At 42.0% G+C, this 26,781-nt stretch overlaps 1 protein-coding gene across 1 annotated transcript in view; it reads left to right on the forward strand.

Moving 5' to 3' along the window:
- The window catches only part of LOC106599387 (beta-1,4-galactosyltransferase 2), a 142,991-nt gene that overhangs the window by 106,290 nt on the left and 9,920 nt on the right, over positions 1-26,781 (forward strand). The window contains exons 5-6 of the mRNA XM_014190597.3: positions 11,362-11,549; positions 19,544-19,666. Coding sequence (XP_014046072.1) covers positions 11,362-11,549; positions 19,544-19,666 — 311 coding nt within the window. The remainder of the gene's footprint in view (positions 1-11,361; positions 11,550-19,543; positions 19,667-26,781) is intronic.

Consider the following 26,781-nt stretch of genomic DNA (forward strand, 5'->3'; position numbering starts at 1 on the left):
CAGTTTTACGAGGGTATGTTTGGCAGCATGAGTGAAGGATGCTTTGTTGCGACATAGGAAGCCGATTCTAGATTTAATTTTGGGTTGGAGATGCTTAATGTGAGTCTGGAAGGAGAGTTTACAGTCTAACCAGACACCTAGGTATCTGTAGATGTCCACATATTCTAAGTCAGAACCGTCCAGAGTAGTGATGCTGGACGGGCGGACAGGTGCAGGTAGCAATCGGTTGAAGAACATGCATTTAGTTTTACTTGTATTTAAGAGCAGTTGGAGGCCACGGAAGGAGAGTTGTATGGCATTGAAGGTCGTCTGGAGGTTAGTTAACAGTGTCCAAAGAAGGGCCAGAAGTATACAGAATGAATGAATTAATTAATCAACAATGCCATGCAAAAAAGCATCAATCTATGTGATGAGGTACTTTTCACTCTCTCGCTTCCCGAAGAGTAGAATATGGTTTTTCATGATACTTTAGTCAATGTATCATGTTGTTGTTGGTAATCAAATGGTATATGTGATGACAATAATGTTACATCTACAGTATACTTTAATTAGTTCCCAAAAGGGATGTTAGCTGGTTTCTCTGATGAGGGTGAAGCCTTTTCATGTTCAATTGACGTTAATATCTCTCTTGTAGCCTATACCAATAATACATCAGGAAAAAAATGTGGGTCCTTTGTGGAATGTTGGTATGGTATTTCCAAATGTTTTGTTGCATGCTCGCATGTGGAGAGTTGCCCTAAAAGTAAATGGGAGAATAACCGATCTTTGCATGCTATTCATGCTTGATGCATCCGGACAGATATGACAACATCGGAATCAAATTAGCAGGGCTTGTTGCGCATGCTTAAACAGTCTAAGCCTATTTATGAACTTAGGTTGCGTCCCAACTTAGGTTTAATAATATGCCCTTTAATACCTTTATAGGCCCTGGTCAAAAGTAGTGCATGATATAAGGAATAGGGTGATAGAGTGCCATTTGGGGCACAACCTTATTCTCTTAGCAGCAACTCAAAAGAACAGAGGTATAACTCACAGTGACGGGGATTGGAGGATCCTCAGTCAGTATTATTAGGAGGCAGCTGGTGCCCCATTGCTCCTAATACAAATATATTTTGAAGTCATCAACACTAAGCTTGACTCAGCCGAGCATCAGACTCTACCACAGGCATCTTGTTCTGGCTCGGTTAACATGGAACATCCTCCTAATAATGCAACAAGTTAGAACGTCTTGGCTCAGCCTGCTAACCTGTTGGGAGTGGTCCAGTACATTATCTCTTTCCACCGCCGTGATCATTTGGCTCATCTGACTCCTGTGACTCCTGGCTTTGCGATGTGGCAGTTTCCACCTGTTCCCCATGGCCTGAGTGCTGCTGGTCTCAGTGTAATTGCGGGACATGTAGGCAGAGGCCATTTGAGAACCACACAGGGATTGAAAGACAGTCCTGTCACTCCCTGGATGACTAGAGATGTGTGCTGATCTGATCTGAGTGACACATGCCATCAAAACTATCTTAAGGACCCTGGGACTTAACACCTCCCTCTGAACCTGGATCCTGGACTTCCTGATGGGCCGCCCCCAGGTGGTAAGCGTAGGGAACAACACATTTGCCACGCTGATTCTCAACATGGGGGCCCCTCAGGGGTGCGTGCTCAGTCCCCTCCTGTACTCCCTGTTCACTCATGACTGTATGGCCAGGCACGACTCCAACACCATCATCAAGTTTGCCGATGACACAACAGTGGTAGGCCTGATCACCGACAACGATGAGACAGCCTATAGGGAGGAGGTCAGAGACCTGGTCGGGTGGTGCCAGGACAACAACCTCTCCCTCAACGTAATCAACACAAAGGAGATTATTGTGGACAACAGAAAAAGTAGGACCGAGCACGCCCCCATTCTCATCGACGGAGCTGTAGTGGAACAGGTTGAGAGCTTCAAGTTCCTTGGTGTCCACATCACCAACAAACTATTATGGTCCAAACACACCAAGGCAGTCGTGAAGAGGGCACGACAACGCCTATTCCCCCTCAGGAGACTGAAAAGATTTTGCATGGGTCCTCAGATCCTCAAAAGGTTCTACAGCTGCACCATCGAGAGCATCCTGGCTGGTTGCATCACTGCCTGGTATGGCAACTGCTCGGCCTCCGACCGCAAGGCACTACAGAGGGTAGTGCATACGGCCCAGTACATCACTGGGGCCAAGCTTCCTGCCATCCAGGACCTCTATATCAGGCGGTGTCAGAGGAAGGCCCTAAAAATTATCAAAGACTCCAGCCACCCAAGTCACCGCACGGCAAGCGGTACCGGAGCGCCAAGTCGAGGTCCAAAAGGCTTCTTAACAGCTTCTACCCCCAAGCCATAAGACTCCTGAACAGCTAATCAAAGGGCTACCCAGACCCCTCTTTTATGCAGCTGCTACTCTCTGTTTATAATCTATGCATAGTCACTTTCTACTTACTGTGCCTTGCAAAAGTATTCATCCCCCTTGGCGTTTTTCCTATTTTGTTGTGTTACAACCTGTAATTTCAATGGATTTTTATTTGGATTTCATGTAATGGACATACACAAAATAGTCCAAATTGGTGAAGTGAAATAAAAAAAATAACTTGTCAAAAAATTAAAAGAAATAAAAAACGGAGAAGTGGTACGTGCATATGTATTCACCCCCTTTGCTATGAAGCCACTAAATAATATCTGGTGCAACCAATTACCTTCAGAAGTCACATAATTAGTTAGATTGCACACATGTGGACTTTATTTAAGTGTCACATGATCTCAGTATAGATACACCTGTTCCAAAAGGCCCCAGAGTCTGCAACACCACTAAGCAAGGGGCACCACCAAGCAAGCGGCACCATGAAGACCAAGGAGATCTCCAAACAGGTCAGGGACAAAGTTATGGAGAAGTACAGATCAGGGTTGGGTTATAAAAAAATATCAGAAACTTTGAACATCTCACGGAGCACCATTAAATCCATTATTAAAAAATGAAAAGAATATGGCATCACAACAAACCTGCCAAGGCATGTGGGAGGCTCCCCAAACATGTGGAAGAAGGTACTCTGGTCAAATGAGACTAAAACTGAGCTTTTTGGCCATCAAGGACAGCGCTATGTCTTGCGCAAACCCAACACCTCTCATCACCCCGAGAATACCATCCCCCAACATCATGCTGTGGGGATGTTTTTCATCGGCAGGGACTGGAAAACTGGTCAGATTTGAAGGAATGATGGATGGCGCTAAATACAGGGAAATTCTTGATGGAAACCTGTTTCAGTCTTCTAGAGATTTGAGACTCTGACGGAGATTCACCTTCCAGCAGGACAGTGACCCTAAGCATACTGCTAAAGCAACACTCAAGCAATTTAAGGGGAAACATTTAAATGTCTTGGAATGGCCTAGTCAAAGCCCAAACCTCAATCCAATTGAGAATCTGTGGTATGGTTATGCACGCTCAACTTTTCTGTTTTTTTTGTGTTATTTCTTGTTTGCTTCACAATAAAAAATATTTCAAAGTGGTAGGCATGTTGTGTAAATCAAATGATACAAACCCCCCCAAAAAATTATTTAAAATTCCAGGATGTAAGGCAACAAAATAGGAAAAATGAATACTTACGCAAGCCACTGTACATATTATCTCAATTACCTCAACTAACCGGTGTCCCCGCACATTTACTTTGTACCGGTAACCCCTTTATATAGCCTTGCTTGTTATTTTACTGGTGCTGTTTAATTATTTGTTACTTTTGTTTTCTATTTTTTACTTAACACTTTACATTTTTTCAAAAATTCTTAAAGCATTGTTGGTTAAGGGCTTGAAGTAAGCATTTCACTGTAAGGTCTACATCTGTTGTATTTGGCGCATGTGACAAATAAGATTCGATTTTATTTTATTTTCCTGATATCGTTAGAAAGGGCTTGTAAGTAAGTGTTTTACGGTAAAGTCTACACCTGTTGTATTTGGTGCATGTGTGTCACGTATACTCCCTCTCTGGCCTCTAGGTCATCAGGCTGCTGATTATCCCGCACACCTGTCACCATCGTCAAGCGCACCAGCGCCTCATGACACTCACCTGGACTCCATCATCTCCTTGATTATCTCCCCTTGGTGCTTTCCTCAGGTGTTATTGACGCTGTTTCATGTCGGTGCGTTGTTTGTGTTTCGTGTTTATTGGTTTGTTTGTTTATTTATTAATACACTCACTCCCTATACTTGCTACCCTGCACTCGTTACAATGTGACAAATAAAATGTGATTTGGTATGACCTACTATGAGTATACCAAACATTACAGACACCTTCCTAATATTGAGTTGCACCCCTTTTGCCCTCAGAGCAGCCTAAATTCGTCAGGGCATGGACTCTACAAGGTGTCAAAAGCGTTCCACAGGGATGCAGGCCCATGTTGACTACAATGCTTCCCACTGTTGTGTCAAGTTAGCTGGATGTCATTTGGGTGGTGGACCATTCTTGTTACACACAGGAAACTGTTGAGCTTGAAAAACCCAGCAGTGTTGCAGTTCTTGACACAAACTGGTGCGCCTGGCACCTACTACCATACCCCGTTCAAAGGCACTTAAATATTTTGTCTTGCCCATTCACCCTCTAAATGGCACACATACAAAATCCATGTCTCAATTGTCTCCATGCTTAAAAATCCTTCTTTAACCGGTCTCCTCCCCTTCATCTACACTGATTGAAGTGGATTTAACAAGTGACATCAGTAAGGGATCATAGCTTTCACCTGGATCCATCTGGTCATTGAAAGAGCAGGTGTTTCTGATTTTTTTGTATACTTGCTGTATGTTGTCATGTCACACAATTCTACAGCATGCTTGTTTATCAGTGTACAGTCCTGCACAGTACACAGCCACAGTCTCTTTAATGCATGTTTTATGTTTTGTACGATGAACTGCGAGGTTTGAATGCTACGGTATGTCAAGCCATTTGATATAGACTCTCATGTTAGAATGCCCCAGATACTACTTGTAGTACTAGTTTCTCTACTGTACACTGAGTGTACAAAGCATTAGGAACACCTGTTCTTTCCATGACATAGACTGATCAGGTGAAAGCTATGATCCCTTATTGATGTCACTTCATCACTTCAATCAGTGTAGATGAAGGGGAGGAGATGGGTTAAATAAGGATTTTCAGCCTTGAGAAAATTGAGACATGGATTGTGCATATACAGGGGGGTACCGGTACCGAGTCAATGTGTGGGGGTGCATGTTAGTTGAGGTAATTGAGGTAATATGTACATAGGTGTAAAGTGACTATGCATAGATGATAAACAGCCAGTAGCAGCATCATAAAAAAGGGGGTCAATGCAAATAGTACGGGTAGCCATTTGATTACCTGTTTAGCAGTCTTATGGCTTAGACTAGGCGCTCCGGTATCATCTGAAAACAGAATTTTATCTGATGCTTCACCTTATTATGCCAGTTGTTTCCTTACACACACACATGCACCCCCCCCCCCCCCCCCCCCCCCCCCCAATCACACACACAAACAGACACCACAAGAGGCTACTGAGGGGAGGACGACTCATAATAATGGCTGGAATGGAGTTAACGGAATGGAATCAAACACATGCGTTCAATACCACTCCAATTTGCATTCAATACCACTCCACACACACACACACACACACACACACACACACACACTCCCTACACAGACACACTCACAGACACACAGACAGTCAGCAGGTGACAGCCCTCAGTCTAGTTTAGTTCTCACTGGTGGCCTCCCTCACCCTGCGTTGATAGCAGCAGTGGGTGATAGGGTCAGTCTGCTAGGGACCGATAAACTCGACACACGGCAGTCCGTACGACAACGCTGAATACAATCACTCAGGATGAGCCAGGCAGTGCTGGGTCTAAGCGTTGCCCCTAATCTGTCTCCATAGCAACTGCCCAGGTACGTCTGAGTGTGACTGCGGTCGGTCAGCCAGCTGGGGGAGACTGGATGGCGTCGGCGTGGCAACATAGTGGCGCTATAGAGGGAGAGCCCTGATGAGTTATCCTGTTGATTATCAGATAAAGATAATGGGGTTAATTGCCTCTCACAGGCCATTTACAGGGAGATTGGCAGAACTGTGATAGCTGCCAGAGAGACGAGACGCCAGGGCTATGAGGAGCAGGCAGGGCAATACTATAAGATATTATGGAAAGTTCAAATCAAATGTTATTTGTCACATACACATGGTTAGCAGATGTTAATGTGAGTGTAGCGAAATGCTTGTGCTTCTTGTTCCGACCATGCAGTAATATCTAACAAGTAATCTAACCTAACAATTTCACAACAACTACCTTATACATACAAGTGTAAAGGAATGAATAAGAATATGTACATAAAAATATATGAATGAGTGATGGCCGAACGGCATAGGCAAGATGCAGTAGATGGTATAAAGTACAGTATATACATATGAGATGAGTAATGTAGGGTATGTAAACATTAAATAAAGTGGCATTGTTTAAAGTGGCTAGTGATACATTTATTACATACATTTTGTCATTATTAAAGTGGCTAGAGATGAGTCAGTATGTTGGCAGCAGCCACTCAATGTTAGTGATGGCTGTTTAACAGTCTGATGGGCTTGAGATAGAAGCTGTTTTTCAGTCTCTCGGTCCCCGCTTTGATGCACCTGTACTGACCTCGCCTTCTGGATGATAGCGGGGTGAACAGGCAGTGGCTCGGGTGGTTGTTGTCCTTGATGATCCTTTGGCCTTCCTGTGACATCGAGTGGTGTAGGTGTCTTGGAGGACAGGTAGTTTGCCCCCGGTGATGCGTTGTGCAGACCTCACTACCCTCTGGAGAGCCGTACGGTTGTGGGTGGAGCAGTTGCCGTACCAGGCGGTGATACAGCCCGACAGGATGCTCTCGATTGTGCATTTGTAAAAGTTTGTGTTTTTGGTGACAAGCCGAAGTTCTTCAGCCTCCTGAGGTTGAAGAGGCGCTGCTGAGCCTTCTTCACCACACTTTCCACATTCTCCACTACTGTCCCGTCGATGTGGATAGGGGGCTGCTCCCTCTGCTGTTTCCTGAAGTCCACGATTATCTCCTTTGTTTTGTTGACATTGAGTGTGAGGTTATTTTCCTGACACCACACTCCGAGGGCCGTCACCTCCTCCTTGTAGGCCGTCTCGTCGTTGTTGGTAATCAAGCCTACCACTGTAGTGTAGTCTGTTAACTTGATGATTGAGTTGGAGGCGTGCATGGCCACACAGTCATGGGTGAACAGGGAGTACAGGAGAGGGCTGAGAACGCACCCTTGTGGGGCCCCAGTGTTGAGGATCAGTGGGGTGGAGATGTTGTTTCCTACCCTCACCACCTGGTGGCGGCCCGTCAGGAAGTCCAGGACCCAGTCGCACAGGGCGGGGTCGAGACCCAAGGTCTCGAGCTTAATGACGAGTTTGGAGGGTACTATGGTGTTAAATGCTGAGCTGTAGTCGATGAACAGCATTCTTACATAGGCATTCCTCTTGTCCAGATGGGTTAGGGCAGTGTGCAGTGTGATTGCGATTGCGTCGTCTGTGGACCTATTGGGACAGTAAGCAAATTGGAGTGGGTCTAGGGTGTCAGGTAGGGTGGAGGTGATATGGTCCTTGACTAGTCTGTCAAAGCACTTCATGATGACGGAAGTGGTTATGGAATCCTTTCACGTCATCCTTGGAAGGATACTGTCTTGTTGTAGATTAGCAACACAACATAGAGCAGACATATCTGTTGGTGAAGTTTAACCTCTTACATCTAGGCGTTCCGCTAGCGCGTTCCACTAGCGAACCCCTAGCCAACAGCCAATGGCGTGAAATACAAAAACCTCAAAAATCCAATAATTTCAATTTTTCAAACATACGACTATTTTACACCATTTGAAAGATAAACCTCTCCTGAATCCAACCACGTTGTCTGATTTCAAAAAGGCTTTACAGCGAAAGCAAAACATTAGATTATGTTAGGAGAGTACATAGACCAAAATAACCACACAGCCATTTTCCAAGCAAGCATATATGTCAATAAAACCCAAAACACAGCTAAATGAAGCACTAACCTTTGATGATCTTCATCAGATGACACTCCTAGGACATTATGTTATACAATACATGTATGTTTTGTTCAATCAAGTTCATATTTATATCCAAAAACAGCTTTTTACATTGGCGCGTGATGTTCAGAAAATGTATTCCCACCAAAAACTTCCGGTGAATTTACAAAAATACTCATCATAAACGTTGACAAAATACATAACAATTATTTTAAGAATTATAGACACAATTGCTTTATGCAATTGCTGTGTCAGATTTTAAAATAGCTTTTCGGCAAAAGCACATTTTTCAATATTCTGAGTACATAGCTCGCCATCACGGCGAGCTATTCAGACACCCACCAACTTCGGGGTCACCTAAACTCAGAATTAATATTAGAAATATTGTATTACCTTTGCTGATCTTCGTCAGAATGCACTCCCAGGACTGCTACTTCCACAAGAAATGTTGTTTTTGTTTGAAATAATCCATGGTTATGTCCAAATACCTCCGTTTTGTTCGTGCGTTCAGGTCACTATCCAAAGGGTAACACACGAGCGCAATTCGAGACACAAAAAGTCAAAACGTTCCATTACCGTACTTAGAAGCATGTCAAACGCTGTTTAAAATCAATTTTGATGGTATTCTTAACGTAAAATTGTGATAATATTCCAACCGGACAATAGTGTATTCATTCAAGGAGGAAAAGAAAAACCAGCGTGCTCGCGGGAATGCGCATATCCAATCTCTTTGTCCTCAGGAAGACCACTCAGTAACTGAGCTCCTATACTCTGTCCACTTTCTGAAGGCTTTAGACAGCCAATGGAAGCCTTAGAAAGTGCAACGTAACAGCACAGATAGTGTAGTTTTGAAAGGGACTAGAAAGAAGAACTACATTTCTCAGATCCTACACTTCCTGGTTGAATTTTTCTCAGGTTTTTGCCTGCCATATGAGTTCTGTTATACTCACAGACACCATTCAAACAGTTTTAGAGACTTCAGAGTGTTTTCTATCCAAATCTACTAATAATATGCATATTCTCGTTTCTGGGCAACAGTAGTAACCAGTTTAAATCGGGTACGTTTTTTCATCCGGCCGTGAAAATACTGCCCCCTATCCATATCAGGTTAAACAATAATTAGCCTAACGTCAAAATCTTTTCCATCCTGAAGCTGAGAGGCATGGAGGATGAATATTTCAAGAATAACCCAGAATAATGTCTGCCAATTTCTGTTGTGCTGATGGATGAGACCGCTTAATTAGCAGGTCCCATTCAACTTCTCAAACCATCTGTTTGAAACCCATGTCTCCTTATCCTAACAACAGCTCTCTTATTCTGAGGTAGCGTAATGGTGGGTATGTAGTTGTCATCATATTATGGATGTGAACTTTCTTCTCAGCCGTGTGATTACACAAGATGTACAGCTCCATTTGCTAGCGATGCCTGATGGTTCAGGGGGAACACATCTTATTAAAGCAATAAAAATGACTCCAATAATGTTTAATGAGCTCACCAACTGGAGAGAAAAAAGGCAATTTGTTTTTTTTATAGATATATTACCTTATCTGTCTTCGTCGGTCTGATAAAGCCACATATTGAAGTCTCTAATGTTCTCTTCTTTGTGCCTTTGAAAATATTCAAATTAACATAAGTATTGATTGGAACCAGAGGCTGCAGAAGATAGTCATTGCATCATCTCCCCGGCAGGAAGTGGAATGAGAAACTTTTTGAAACAGATTGTTTTAGTCTCCTACTTTTTAATGATGTACAGTATGTTTTTCGGATAAAGAAGAAAAGCTACAGCTAATAAAATTTTTACAAAGATTTGCATAAAGCCAATGTACACTCCCCTCCGTATTTATTTGGACAGTCAAGCTACATTTTTTAAATGTGTCTATACTCATTTGCATTTTGGCAAATGTTTTATGAGGCGGCCGTACATAATGTCACTTTTTGGGGGGGGGGGGGATTTTGGGGGTAAATTCACTTATATTGTACTAAAGTAGTACAATAGAGTGCTCGCAAGACCTCAAGGAAGAGAGACATGAATGACCAGAGTGCGGGCCCCTGGAGCCTTATATCAAAGATTGTCTTTTATATTGACAATATAGTCAAGTGACCACTCGCTCTAACAATGGAATTACATGTCCTCAAAAATTAACGGCAGACGGGAAGGGGCGAGATCAGGTGGGACCATTCTAGCCAATGAGAGGGCAGACATACGTGTGAACAACAGGCCATAGAGATAGATAGAGGACTCCTCTTTGTATCTGTGCCATTATAGTGCCATTGAGACTCTCGATTTTAAAGTAGACAATTGTATTCTTCTTCATTGGCTGATTGCTCCCAACTCATAGGAATCCCCACCCAGTTGACCACTTTAAAATGGTGGAAGCCCTCAATGTCAATGTCCATGCTAAAACGTGTTGTATCCATGATGAGTCCTCTTACCTTAATGAAAACAGGCACATCTCTAATATAATTTTTAAAAAATACAAGTTGCCGAAATGCTACATGCGTCCACTTATATCAGTGTATTCGTTAACAACCTAAGCATTATGCAACTTCTATTCAACCAAATAAACCTCACGTAGCAAATTACCAATAAAAAATGTTGACCAAATTCGACACTCTCATTGACCTTCATACAAAAAACATTTTCATGGACAGTTTTTGGCGGAGTAAAACCTCTCGCTTAGCCTCTTCCTCTCTGCCTATATTGAGCAGGGTCCCCCCTCCTTTTCCACAAGATTTGTCTGTCTACGACAGACGCTGTTTGCTTATCCAGCTAATTCCCATTGTGAGACACCTCACTCTATTATCAGAGAACAGGGGTTACGCAACTAACCTTAACATTTTACCTGTGTATTATTTGGTTGAATTTCAGGTATTACAGGATTACAAGGAATTACGAGTTGAAATACGTTATGAGTTCAAATGTTAAAACTGATACGTTACTTTACCTGAGGCACTGTGATTGGTTCTGTTATCAAAATAAGGGAAGCAAGTTGTGATGCAGTATTTTTTACATAGCATAGTTTAATCTTAGTTGTCGGATATCTGATGTGGGCCATTCTTCCTGTGGGGTTCTTTACAACATGTTTCTTTGTGTGCATAAACACAGCATATTGACAATGATCTGAGAGTTACATCAACACAAGCTTGCCATTTAGGCTTGCAAATACCACCTACAGAACCCGATATGTTAAGTCTATCAAATATGACATTTTTGCTTGAACTATGGCAAATGTAACTTAATCCCTCTACAGTAGATCTCAGTATGTCCATCAGTTTCTGACCAATGTTTTTTCTATGTTATCTTGCAGCTTGGTGAGGACACCTTCAACAGAGCCAAGCTCCTGAATGTGGGCTACACTGAGGCCCTGAAGGATGCAGAGTACGACTGCTTCATCTTCAGCGATGTGGACCTCATCCCTATGGACGACCGTAACCTCTACCACTGTTACGACCAGCCACGACACTTTGCCATCGCTATGGACAAGTTTGGCTTCAGGTAAGTCAACTGTATTATGTACTGTCACTCACACGTATATTTACTCTGAATGAAATCTGTTGTTCGTTTTTCAAGCCTATATTCTCCAAACTCCTAGCATCTTATGTTTACTGATTTGGTAATGTGGATGCTTTTAAATGGATAGTTCTTATATAAAAGTTTGAAGATATTGTTTTGGGACTGCACACATGATTTTTACAGGATGATGGAACCTGTTTTGCTGAATATAATGGCAAAATTCACCAAAAGTAAAAGCAAAAGTACTGTCTCCAGTTCTTTTGACTGAGTTTGAAATGAACTTTCACTTTGCCTTTTGTTGGATTCCAGACAACTTGCCTATTGCACTGTGATGTTAAATGTTTTGTCTTTGTGTATGGGCCAAAGGGCAACCCAATCCAATCACTTTCTAATCAAATCAAATTGTATTTGTCACATGCGCCGAATACAACAGGCCTTACAGTGAAATGCTTACTTACAAGCCCTTAACCAACAATGCAGTTTTAAGAAAATACCTAAAAAAAAGTAAGAGATAAAAATAACAAATAATTAAAGAGCAGCAGTAAAATAACAATAGCAGAGCTATATACAGGGGATATATGTACAGAGTTAATGTGCGGGGACACAAGTGTCTAATGCTTATACTTCCTATCAAAAGACGTGCAGGACAGAGCATACTTTTGTTATTGCCAGGAGTCGGGACATATTGTATGGTGGTATCCTTTTAGGAATGACTTTACCTGCACTTGATAACGGAAGCATTTCATGTCGGGTTGAATACCAGCAACTCTCTCCACTGAACATTTCCTGTCCCTACACTGAAACCCACTGCTTCACTCTGATGTCAGTGTACGTTAAATTGATAACTTAAAGTTAGCCTTTTCCCACATTTAACTGGGGCCTATCTAGGGCTGTGGCGGTCATGAAATTTTGTCAGCCATTGTTATGCAAAAAAAGACTGCTGGTCTCACGGTAACTGACCATTAATTAACATAAACATGTTGAGCATCTCCAGCCCTCCAAGCATACAAGCCACTGATGCACCATCACAATACATCCATTATTTATTTTAGGGAGGTTTAAAGAAACATTATGATATGAAGAAAATGTATTACAGAAGAACAGAATATGAGTTGGCATACTGTATGCTATCTGGCTATGTGCCATGCCATAGGTTGTAGGCTTGTTCTTTTAGCTGTCAAGATATGTTATCAGTCCGGTGTGATTATTTTATATGATATTATTTTTGTTATACTAAGAAGAATATAATTGAACTTAGCTGAATAAAATAGAAAGGATATTTTTCACATTACGGAGCAAATGCACATATGAAGTGGCTATGTTGAGCGTAAAAGGGAGCATTTGAAACAGGTCCTGTACACTAGTTTTAGAGTTATTTGGCAATGTTAGTGTGCATGATACAAACACTAGAAAGACTTAGAAATCAAAATGTATACAGTATGTGCAGCATGATGCAACTATAGGCTAATATACATCTTTTTTTTTAAGAATGGCGCTGGAGGGTATGGCTGCTGTTTTACGGGCTCCTAAAAAATTGTGCTGTTTTGTGTGTTTTTTTGCATTGTTTGTAACTTATTTTGTGCATAATGTTGATGCTACCATCTCTTATGACCGAAAAGAGATTCTGGATATCAGAACAGCGATTACTCACCTTGAACTGGACAAAGCTATTGCTTTAATGAGTCTGAAGCAAAGGATATAATGTTGCTCCCAGACAAGGCCCAAATCCCCATCATTCACATGAAAAAAAGAAGGAAATACAGGGGGTGGAGATCAGGGTGCCTTGTGAGAATTCGCCTGCGAGTGTGTAACCCGCCTCTACCATCTGTTCTATTAGCCAATGTGCAATCACTGGAGAATAAACTGGCTGAGCTCCTTTCGAGACTATCCTACCTACGGGACATTTAAACGGGACATTTTCTGTGCATCGGCAGGACAGTACAGCTACGTCCGGTAAGATGACGGGTGGGGTTGTGTGTCTTTTTGTCAATAACAGCTGGTACGCAATATTAAGGTAGTCTCGAGGTATTGCTCGCCTGAGGTAGAGTACCTCATGATAAGCTGTAGACCACACTATCTACCAAGAGAGTTTTCATCCTTATTTTTCGTAGCCGTCTATTTACCACCACAAACCGATGCTGGCACTAAGATCGCACTCAACGAGCTGTATAAGGCCATAAGCAAACAAGAAAATTCTCATCCAGAAGCGGCGCTCCTAGTGGCCGGGGACTTTAATGCAGACAAACATAAATCCATTTTATCCTTTATTTAACCTTTATTTAACTAGGCAAGTCAGTTAAGAACAAACTATTATTATTATTATTTACAATGACGGCTTACCAAAGGGCAAAAGGCCTCCTGTGGGGACGGGGGCTGGGATTAAAAATATATTTAAAAAAAAATATATATATATAGGACAAAACACACATCGCAACAAGAGAGAGAACACAACACTACATAAAGAGAGACCTAAGACAACAACATATCAAGCCTGCAACACATGAAAACACAGCATGGTAGCAACACAACATGACAACAACATGGTAGCAACACATGGCAGCAGCACAACATGGTAGCAGCATAAAACATGGGGTGGCCTAGTGGTTAGAGTGTTGGACTTGTAAACGGAAGGTCCCCGAGCTGACAAGGTACAAGTCTGTCGTTCTGCCCCTGATCAAGGCAGTTAACCCACTGTTCCTAGGCCGTCATTGAAAATAAGAATTTGTTCTTAACTGACTTGCCTAGTTAAATAAAGGTTTAAAAAAATGGTACAAATATTATTGTGCACAGGCAAGAAGGTAGAGACAACAATACATCATGTAAGAGTGTCCATGATTGAGTCTTTGAATGAAGAGATTGAGATAAAACTGTTCAGTTTGAGTGTTTGTTGCAGCTCATTCCAGTCGCTAGCTGCAGCAAACTGAAAAGAGGAGCGACCCAGGGATGTCTCTGCTTTGGGGACAGAATGTGACTGGCAGAATGGGTGGAGGATGAGGGCTGCAGTAGATATCTCAGATGGGGGGGAGTGAGGCCTATAAATAAGCATCAACCAGTGGGTCTTGCAATGGGTATACAGAGATGACTAGTTTACAGAGGAGTATAGATTGCAGTGATGTGTCCTATAAGGAGCATTGGTGGCAAATCTGATGGCCGAATGGTAAAGAACATCTAGCCGCTCGAGAGCACCCTTTCCTGCCGATCTATAAATTACGTCTCCGTAATTTAGCATGGGTAGGATGGTCATCTGAATCAGGGTTAGTTTGGCAGCTGGGGTGAAAGAGGAGCGATTACAATAGAGCAAACCAAGTCTAGATTTAACTTTAGCCTGCAGCTTTGATATGTGCTGAGAGAAGGAAAGTGTACCGTCTAGCCATACTCCCAAGTACTTGTATGAGGTGACTATATCAAGCTCTAAACCCTCAGAGGTAGTAATCACACCTGTGGGGAGAGGGGCATTCTTCTTAACAAACCAAATTACTTTTGTTTTGTGTTCAGAACAAGGTTAAGGGCAGAGAAAGCTTGTTGGACACTAAGAAAGCTTTGTTGTAGAGCGTTTAACAGAAAATCCGGGGAGGGGCCAGCTGAGTATAAGACATAAATGAATGAGAGAGCTTCCTACTGCCTGAGCTATGTTGTTGATGTAAATTGAGAAGAGCGTGGGGCCTAGGATCGAGCCTTGGGGTAACGCCTTGGTGACAGGCAGTGGCTGAGACAGCAGATGTTCTGACTTTATACACTGCACTCTTTGAGGTAGTTAGCAAACCAGGCCAAAGACCCCTCAGAGACACCAATACTCATTAGCCGGCCCACAAGAATGGAATGGTCTACCGTATCAAAAGCTTTGGCCAAGTCAATAAAAATAGCAGCACAACATTGCTTAGAATCAAGGGCAATGGTGACATCATTGAGGACCTTTAAGGTTGCATTGACACATCCATAACCTGAGCAAAAACCAGATTGCATAGCCGAGAGAATACTATGGACATCAAGAAAGCCAGCCAGTTGATTATTGACAAGTTTTCCCAACACTTTTGATAAACAGGGCAAAATAGAAATAGGCTTATAACAGTTAGGATCAGCTTGATCTCCCCATTTAAATAAAGGACGAACTGTGGCTGCCTTCCAAGCAATGGGAACCCAGAAAGGAGAGACCGGTTAAAAAGGTTAGAGATATGTTTGGCGATGATAGGGGCAGCAACCTTTAAGAAGAAAGGGTCTAAACCATCTGACCCAGATGGTTTTTTGGGGTCAAGTTTAAGGAGCTCCTTTAGCACCTCGGACTCAGTGACCACCTGCAGAGAGAAACTTTGTAGCAGGGGGAAAGAGGGATGAGCGTCAGGGCTAGTCGCACTAGAAGGGGTGGGAGATGAGTAAATGTTGGATGCGCAAGGAGGCATGGTTGAGTCAAATAGGAATCCTGACTTAATGAAGTAGTGATTAAAGCGCTCAGCCGTGTGCTTATTTTCAGTAACAACCACATCATCAACATTAAGGGACATGGGTAGCTGTGGAGGGTTTATTCTCCAGGTCTTTAACCATTTTAACCAGAACTTCTTGGGGTTATGACAATACCACTGAAAATATCAAAAAAGGTCCAAGCGTCTTCGACAGAGGGGATCAAACTGATTCTATACCATTTTACAGAGGCCATTTTATGAAGGAAGGCTTGCTCATTAAAGTTTTTTACCAAGCATCTATGACAAATCAGGACAGGCCGTTTCACTGAGCTGCCAATTCAATCACAGGCTGTAAAAGTGATCACTAAGGTCATTACAGAAAATACCAGACTGATACCTATCAGGATTATTTGTGAGGATAACATCACGGAGAGTAGCCTTTTCTGGGTGTTTAGAGTCATACCATGTGGGATTGGTAATAATCTGAGAAAGATTTAGGGAGTCCCATTGCTTTAGGACTTTAAGCATATCCCAGTTTAGGTCACCTAGCAGGACAAATTCAGACTTAGTGTAAGGGGCCAGGAGAGAGCTTAGGGCAGGTAGGGTACAGGCCGGTACTGATGAAGGACAATAGCACCCAGCAACAGTCAACAAAGAGCTATTTGAAAGTTGAATGCTTAAAACCAGCAAATCAAAGTGTTTGGGGACAGACTCGGTGGAGACAATCGAGCACTGAAGGTGATCCTTGGTAAAGATAGCCACTCCCCCACCTTTGGAAGATCTGTCTTGCCAAAAAAGGTTATAACCAGAAAGGTTAGCATCAGTATTCAAAACACTCTTCCTTAACCACGTCTCTGTAATGACCAACACATCTGGATTTGAGCTGTGAACCCACACTTTCAATTAATCCATTTTAGGTAATAAGCTTCTAGTGTTAACGTTCAGAAAACCCAGGCTTTTACGAGAGCAGAAATCAGTGAAGTCGATTTGGGGCTAGCAACAGTAGATGGGCAACAATGTACATGCACATTTCCAGATACCTCATTTCTACCAGCAGGTCACATGTGTAACCAGAGGGAAAAAAACTCTAGACCACCTTTACTCCACACACAGAGACGCATACAAAGCTCTCCTTCGTACTCTATTTGGAAAATCTGACCATAATTCTATCCTCCTAAATCCTGCTTACAAGCAAAAACTAGAGCAGGAAGTACCTGTCACTCGCTCAATACTTAAGTGGTCAGATGACGCAGATGCTACGCTACAGAACTGTTTTGCTAGCACAGATTGGAATATGTTCTGGGATTCATTCAATGGCTTTGAGGAGGATACCACTTCAGTCACCGGCTTCATCAATAAGTGCATTGACGATGTCGTCCCCACAGTGACCGTGCATACATATCCCAACCAGAAGCCATGGATTACAGGCAACCGAGCTAAAGGCTAGAGCTGCCGCTTTCAAAGAGCGGAACACTAATCCGGACGCTTATAAGAAATCCTGCTATGCCCTCAGACAAACCATCAAAGAAGCAAAGCATCAATACAGGACTAAGATTGAATCCTACTACACCGGCTCTGATGCTCGTCGGATGTGGCAGGGCTTGCAAATTATTACAGACTACAAAGGGAAACCCAGCCACGACCTGCCCAGATCCTCAAAAAGTTTGACAGCTGCACCATTGAGCGCATTCTGACCGGTTGCATCACCGCCTGGTATGTCAACTGGTCGGCATCCGACCGTAAGGTGCTACAGAGGGTAGTGCTTATAGCCCAGTACATCACTGGGGCCAAGCTTCCTGCCATCCAGGAGCTATATACTAGGTGGTGTCCGAGGAAGACCCAAAAAATTGTCAAAGACTCCAGTCACCCAAGTCATAGACTGTTCTCTCTGCTACTGCACAGCGAGCGGTACCGAAGCGTCAAGTCTAGGTCCAAAAGGCTACTTAACAGCTTCTACCCCCAAGCCATAAGACTGCTGAACAATGAATCAAATGGCCACTCAGACTATTTGCATTGACCCCCCCCCCCCCCCCCCACCCCTTTTGTTTTTATACTGTTGCTACTCGCTGTTTATTATCTATGCATAGTCATTTTACCCCTACCTACATGTACAGATTACCACGACTAACCTGTACTCCCGCACATTAACTCGGTACCGGTACCCCCTGTATATAGCCTCTTGTGAGGCGTCTGTTTCTCAAACTAGACTCTCTAATGTACTTGTCCTCTTGCTCAGTTGTGCACCGGGGCCTCCCACTCCTCTTTCTATTGTGGTTAGGGCCAGTTTGCGCTGTTCTGTGAAGGGAGTAGTACATAGCATTATACCAGATCTTCGGTTTCTTGGAAATTTCTCGCATGGAATAGCCTTCATTTCTCAGAACAAGAATAGACTGATGAGTTTCAGAAGAAAGTCTTTGTTTCTACCCATTTTGAGACTGTAATCAAACCCACAAATGCTGATGCTTCAGATACTCAACTAATCTAAAGAAGGCCAGTTTTATTGCTTCTTTAATCAACACAACAGTTTTCAGCTGTGCTAACATAATTGCAAAAGGGTTTTCTAATGATCAATTAGCCTTTTAAAATGATAAACTTGGATTAGCTAACACAACGTGCCATTGGAACACAGGTGTGATGGTTGCTGATAATAGGCCTATGTACGCCTATGTAGATATTCCATTAAAAATCAGCTGTTTCCAGCTACAGTAGTCATTTACAATATTAACAATGACTACACTGTATTTATGATCAATTTATGTTATTTTAATAGACAAAAATGTGCTTTTCTTTCAAAAACAAGGACATTTCTAAGTGACCCCAAACTTTTGAATGGTAGTGTACATGCATCCACACACACACACACACACACACACACACACACACACACACACACACACACACACACACACACACACACACACACACACACACACACACACACACAAACAGAAGGATTCTCTCTCCACACTGTTTGTGTGAAGGCTGCTGCTAAAGCAGATGGCCTCATTAGTGTTGTGCTTGTCGTCTTTAAACATGAAGCTGCCTGTCGCACACCAATCACCACTGGCCTGAGGCAGACTTCAGGGACCCGACATGCCACTGCTAACCTTCAGCACTGTACTGGAACATTACAGTGGGGCTCTGTAGAAGGGCTCTGTAGAAAGGCTTGTGTGTCCAAAATGGAACCGTATTCCTTATAGAGTGCACTACTTTTGACCAGGGCCCATAGGGGATTGAGTCTCTTTCTACCTTTCCCAATATATTGTTAGCTTTAAGTCATGTGCGTAAATAAGTGCTTCACATCCTGCGATTGTTTACAACTTCTTAAAAAAAGCTATCTGAGGTAGCTGTAGAAGCAATACATTGTTAATGTACTGTATTTTGTTTATACTGTTCCATTGTTACACTATGCACATGAAATGCATGAATACATGTCTTGTTCTAATTTTCACTTGTCTTGAATGCAATATAGTAGAGTATCCATATTTGACAAGCTTGTTGTTTTGAAATGCCAGGATTTGTCGTGAAATTCAAAACTGACAACTGCCTCAATTCTTTGACAGTTCTTTTCTCTTGCAGGCTTCCTTATGCGGGGTACTTTGGCGGGGTTTCCGGACTGAGCAAAAAACAGTTTCTCAAGATCAATGGATTCCCCAACGAGTACTGGGGCTGGGGAGGAGAAGATGACGACATCTATAACAGGTAAGACTGCAGGGCAGAAAAATACATTTATAAAAACTCCCATCAATCCCAGCACCATACCAGAAAATGAATGCAGCCATTTTATTTGACATTTCAATTATACATGTAGCTGATTCAGTAGTTTGTATATTAGGCAGAAAAACGATACTACCAAGGTCATTGCGCCAGTATTAGTCATTGCTACAAAGTGCCTGTACTTTAGAAGCTTTGAATTATTTAATGCTGATAACATTTTAAAGGCACAGATTATATATTACAAGAGTGAAGTGGGCACAGCTACATGTCCTGTTAAACGCAAAATGTATGCTTGGCCTGTCATTTGACTTTATCATTGAAGAAGATTTTTTTCTTGAATTTCAAGACAGAAAGTCATTGTTCATCCCGACCACGTTATCTCTCAGTGCTGCTTGCAGACGGTCCTGATTTCAAAGTATACGTTTTTGTCAAACGATAGAGCAGCAGCTTCTCATTTTACTGGCACTTGTTTTAGAGGAGAATAGATCGCTCTTTCATTTTATCTATCATCTTCCCTCTAGCTCGCGAGATATGTGACTTCCACCATTCCATCTACGAACCCAACTCTGTTCCCCAAGTGATAACACAAAACACAAAATAGGTAAATAGAGTGTTTGGAATTGGCCCCTTTCCGTGGGACGGTATACGGGGGATTACTGCATCACAGATAGAGCCTGGCAGGATGTGCATTATGCGATAAAAGGAATCTTTCTTTGTGTGTGTCTGCCCCAAGCCCTCGCATCTGAAGAGAAGACATGATTGGAGGGAGGATGTTGGGGGAGTAAAAACTTTCATAGCTTGATGGTAGCTGCAGTAGAGTTGATCCATTAAGATTTCCCCAGAGATGCTTCCTTCAACAGACCAATTTCTTCCAGTAGATGATGTGAAATGCGCTGGGATATTATCCTACCCCATGCTGCACCCAATACATGAGTGTGAAAGGCTAAAGGCAACGTTGTAGACACCAAAATAAGCATATAAAAAGAGCATGAAGGTTGTCTTTCATTGAAATCCAGAACCTTTTCAAGGCGCACTTGTTTTAAAGCCGTTTTATATAAAGCAATTTGAAATGCCCCTGAATATACACTGGATCTCATGGCCAGGCAGGTACTGATGGTGATGCTGCCTGGTGTTAGGCTAGCATGCAGACTCCGGCTGCGGCCCAAATGGCAACCTATTTCCTATACACGTCGTGCATTACTTTTGACCAGGGCACATAGGGCTCTGGTCAAAAGTAGTCCACTATATAGGGAATAGGGTGCCATTTGGGATGCAGTCTCGAACTGGTCTGTGACTGGGGTGGTGGTGAAGGTCTCTTCCCCAGGCACCCAGGGAGATGGTGATGTGTGAGTGATGGGGTCTGTTGCTAGTGTCTCTCTTGCTCTTGTTCCGCTGGCTCCTTCCCCTGGGTTCGCTGCAACAATACACGGCATCTTCGCCCAAATTGTGGCCTGCCAACACAATCACAGCACGTGGGAGTCCATGTCCCTGTTCAGTGCCCATGCCCACAGTCTGTTGATCGGAGGTCCATGGGTGCCGGAGTGAAGGAATGTCAGTGACAGCACTCTTCCCTCTAACACTAGAAGCACTGAGGCAGTCATTTTGATTGCATATGAATTTAAAATGGGAAAATCATGCGCCCCTCCACCCTTGACTTTTCCTTAATAAGTCTATTTAACACACGTATGTTGTTATAATTTTGATATTCCGGACAGAATTTGTATTAAAAGCAGTTTTAAGAGGATGTGTGTCCCCCTGCCCCTCATCCACCGGCAGTTAGCTGATGGTCCATCAAAACTACATCTTAACCATATTGAAACTAATTTCGCACATACAGTATAACAATAGAATTAGCCTAAAGACAAGATGGAATTGACAGTAGTCTGATGGGTGACAATATTATCAATTGTCAAATTGAAGAGATGGTCCAGTGCAGCTTGGAATTGCACAGAGGCAGGGAAACGGAGCGCCAAAAAGTGACAATTTAAAATCCTCCTACAGTCACAAGCAGGTAAGACATTTTATTTCTATATAGAGAAAGTGAGAAACAAGGTTATTATAGTAAACTGAAACTAAAACAGAAACTAATTATAAAAAATATATTTAGTCAAATAAAATAAAATAATAAAAAAACAGTTTGATAAACTAAAACTATACTGAAACTATTATCTTTGACTCCAAACCAAACAAAAATTCAATAAAACCATCATGAATTAGTCGTTTAGTTTTTAGATTTTTAACTTTGGCCAAAAATGTAATGGGGTTTTAAAGCTTTTGGGGGGTTTTCAAGCTACTGAATCTGGTGGGTAAATAATGCCAGGAGATGGCGATGTTACAAATAGGGCTAGTTTATGCGTCACTATTAGTTTCTCAAGACAGACGGTTTGCTTGCCTAGCTTACGATGCTCCAAGGTATGGAATATACGTGTCTACATTACTATCACTAGCTAACAGGTGAAGTATCGGCTAGGTAGCTAACTTGAATCTTCTTACATGTCTTACTGAGGTGAAAAAGCATTGGAGAGGTGTAAACATGGGCGAGATAGTGTTTCCTTCCATCATATTTATTGCACCAGAGTCAGCGCTATTCCTTTTAAATACAAGCCACATTGAGAATGAGTTTGTAATTGAAAGGGCCAATCAACAATTGAAACAATAACAAAGTGTAATCCCTGCCACTGTTTCTGTAAAAGCTGAGGGATGGGGCTGTAAAAATGTGGTGTCTCTCTTGTTGTGATGTGTGTTTTTTCATATATTTGTATTTATTTTATTTATTTTTAATCCCAGGCCCCATACCCGCAGGAGGCCTTTTGGTAGGCCATCATTGTAAATAAGAATTTGTTCTTAACTGACTTGCCTAGTTAAATAAAGGTTGAATAAAATGTAAAAAAATATGTAACCACTCTAATAAATCATAGACAGCAGTATTGTTGCAAGGACTAACCATCTACGATTTTTTTTTTTTTTTTACCATGGGCTGTATTCAATCCATATCGCGGAAGTTCAGCGTCGCAGCATGATTGAAATTTAAAGGCAATGTTCGTAGACTGAATTCACGGTAAACGCTGCATATGTCGGCTCAATCGGAAATTACATTTCTATCGTGCCATCTGTAATGCTTCAGCAATATAGATTGAGTAGAGCCCCATGTTTTGACGCTTTACAGTGTCCATTTACTTTTTATTTTTTTTACAAACATTGGAGTAAAACATGCTTATATTTTGGGTTCTGATGGGGAACGACACATGAACTACGCTCATGAAATAATTTATAAGTTATATTCTTCAAGAATCAATGGGTACATATCATTCATTTATACGTCCAAAAATGGATGTAGCAACTGCTGATTGCCACTTTAAACCTAACTTAACCTATGACCTGACCCATCACCTTATTATTACTGTTGCAAGAATTGACATAACAAACACACCGACAACTATGCAACACAAACTGCTTCTAGCTTGGCCCACTCATGATTTCTGTCGCTAAGACTAAAACTGAAACTAAATCATATTGAAACGAATTATAATTATTTTTTATACAACTGAATCTAAATAAAAGCTACCAAATCAAGTCTGAAAACTAATTGAAACGAAACGAAATTCCAAATAAAATCGAATAGAAATAAAAATGAGTATAAAAAAATAAAACTATAATGACCTTGGAGAGAAAGATCAGATTCCGAGGTTTCCAAAACACTTACCTTTGCCAAATATAAAATTGAAGAGATGAGTTCTATTTAAAAATGTTACTTTTTCCAAGAATAACAGCTGTTCGATGCACTCCACACGTGAGCATGCGGCAGCATATAGCCCAGGCTACTAATCAAAGACTAATAACATAAAACAACTTAAAATATGCTATTCTGTTCTTTTGAAATACATTTTCTTAGTTCCATAATGTTTCTTAAGACCTGCCAAAATTATAATAGTTTCTTTGTGATGGATTTAACACTTGAATTGTGGTTATGTCTTAGTCAAATATTATATCTGTTTGGGCTTCTTGCGGTCAATTTGCAGTGTAGAAATTATTTGTGATTATGTTCCAGGCCCCCCGACCATCCGCTCAAGAAACAAATCGGCCCGCCGCTGAATCTAGTTAATGATCCATGGCCTACAATAACATAAACTAATGAAAATTCTGTTGTGTTCTTTTAAATATGTTTTTTTTCTTCATATTCTAATGTTCACCAGGACCTTCATAAATTATTTTTCTCATAACATACATGTATTTATTAGACTGTTAGAATGTTGCAGTCAAAATGACTGGTCATTGGCTCAGAACGGGATGGCTCGAGGCCAGGCTTTTCTAGTGTTAAAATCACATCCTCTATGTAGGCTAACCTATGACTTGTAGAGAGAGAAAGAGCGAGAGAGTGTTTCCTTTAATGACTGTACGATTCAGTGGGTTCAGCAGGCCTAGCACTGGCAGACTGGCCACACAATCCCAGATGGTAATAATAGCTGATGCCTCACATACATTGTGATGTAACACAACAGATCTTCCAGCAATGAGAGGGAGGCTTACTGGGATTAGAGTGATTAAGGGGAGTAGTGTGTTGACACACTGTAGTTCAGAAGAGGACAGTCACCAAGAATCTCTCCTTAGAGCACTAAGGACTGGAGACTAAACAGGATTTTTTTTTTCATGAATCATGATGCACTCTGCTCTAGAATATGTTAAGAGTTCAAAGTGTATTTTGTGATATTTGCATTTTATGTTTTTTTAACATCATATCTTGGTTAGTTGCATAGGCTATACTGTAACTGCAGTGGTAGTATAGCACTATTAGTGGTGAGGTGCGATAGTGCACACACAAGCTTGTGTGAACTGCATAATTGATTTAAGGTTGCAAGCAGGACAACAAAATAGTGTGGGGAGTTCCTCATTTATTGTAGTGGTTTTGGTTCAGTGCCATGCTGTCAGAACCTGCTGGGAAAAATCCCTTATGATTTGCTTGGAGGGAATAACTCATGTTACAGACAGTGCCAACTTCTCCAACAACGATGACCCCTTTTTAACAATCGTACCTCTTCATAAATATGTCTGGGTTGATTTACCCCTCCACCCAAATAAACAGTTAAAGAGGGAAAAAGTGGTGATTTTCAAGCCTTTTTTGATGGGCTACCTTGAACTTTGTTGAAGGTCCTCACTATACAGTTTCATTGAGTGAAGGACGGAAGGGTAGACGGAAATAGCTGGAGGTGATGTTGGCAGTAGTGGAGAAACAGATAGATGACACTGTTTTCCCTGCTTCCCTTAGAGCCCATTCACCCTGAGACCAGCAACCGGAATGGAAGGAAACTTAAAAAGCTCTGTCTTTGTCACCCCTCCTGGGCATGTACGTACAACTGAAGAGTAGCAGATCCATCCAGTGTCTTGGATGGGCAAATTCTTGACTGTCAGCATCTGTGCAGTGAAACACAAGGCCCTGGAGGGACAGTTAGTTCCCTCATATTTACTTCTAAAACTAAGCTAGGTGACTGACTGTCTCTGGTGACAGACAGGCTCTCCCTGACCTAAATATACACCTAGCTGATACTGATGCCAACAGACAGATAGAGGAGAGACAATTTCAAGGAAGATTACTCAAGAAATATACAATCCCAAGTCATAGCCTATTTCAAATTGTGATATTTTCTATTTTAAACATGGGCAGACTATTAAGTCTACATTTGGTCTGTCTGTAATAGAGGGAGGGAGATAGAGGAGAAAAATGCCAGCCCTGGCAGGACTCTCATTTCTCTATTGCCCTCGTGTGGCTATTTCTAATTAGAGGGAGACAGGAGGGAGTGGACAGAGAGTTGGCAGGCAGCAGAGAGATAGAACCACCGCAGTCAGCAAGACCATCACAGACAGTGCAAACACACTCTCAATCCAACATGAGCGATTTCAGCTTCGCTCCTCTCATCTCCTCGTCTCTCCCCACTGGCTTCTTTCTCAGCAGCACCCCTCTAATTTCGGCTCTGACAGAGTGAAATGAGGGGATGCCGCAGATTCCAATTCCCCTCGACTCCAAGAGTCTAATGCAATTAAGAAAGACTGTTGAGAAAATGAAAAAAAGATTGAGACATTCTTAATCCAATCAAAAGGGCACGCGAGGCCAAATTAGCTGTCCAGACAGTTATATCAATACTACCACTGGGCCTCAGGAAAACAATGATTTCTTGTTAATTGTTTGTTGTAATATTTAACAGCTACATAGAGAGTGAATGGTATCAGTGGCAATGTGAGAATAGTAAGGAAGTCAACGAAGGGACAAGCATTGCAGTGTATGTACTGTATGCACTGCGAGAGAGCAACCATTTTGCAGCAGTGGAGGCTGCTGAGGGGAGGACTGCTTATAATAATGGGCAGAAGGGAGTGAAGGGAATAGTATCAAACACATGGTTTTCATGTTTTCAATACCATTCTATTCGCTCTATTCCTTCCGTTACACTCCATTCCAGCCATTATGAGCTGTCCTCCCCTCAGCAGCCTCCACTGTCAACCATACACAAAACTGACAATGTAATCATACTTCTGTTTCTCCTCCTTTCTCTGAGCCTGCATACTACTTTGTTACCAAGGGCAATGTAAATCTAGGACAACAGATATCTTACTCTTCAACAACGATAATCTTATTTCATTGTGCCTAAGAGGAATGAACAACACATCTGAAAATAATCTTCAGAGTTTTGTTGTGCAAGGTCAAAGACTGGATTTTTTCCCTCTCTTGTTTCTTCCAGAAATGCTTTTGTTTATATTATTATATTATATCGCTCAATACTCTCTCTTCATCATTCCCCCCTCTGATTGGTTTCAAAAGGTTTGATGGAGTTCAAGGAATCTGTTTCGGAATGAAAGCGCCCACAGATCCTTGGCACACAACGCTGTTCAATACGATTGAGCCAATTTTGTGTGCTCGCTGGGCTGAGACAGCAGGATGTTAAAACATGGAGGAAAGAAGTCAGGCTAATGGTTGGAAGGGCGCAGCAGCACCACGTGGAGTCCCATGGCGTATGACCAAACAGAACATTAAATGATGACAAAGAAACCTGTCAGACACCCATGTTGTCTCATACAGTACATCTCAGGTCACGGACACTACATCCTACAAT

Source organism: Salmo salar, chromosome 03 (genome assembly GCF_965601325.2).
Source record: "Salmo salar chromosome 03, fSalSal1, whole genome shotgun sequence".
NCBI classification, from domain to species: Eukaryota; Metazoa; Chordata; class Actinopteri; order Salmoniformes; family Salmonidae; genus Salmo; species Salmo salar.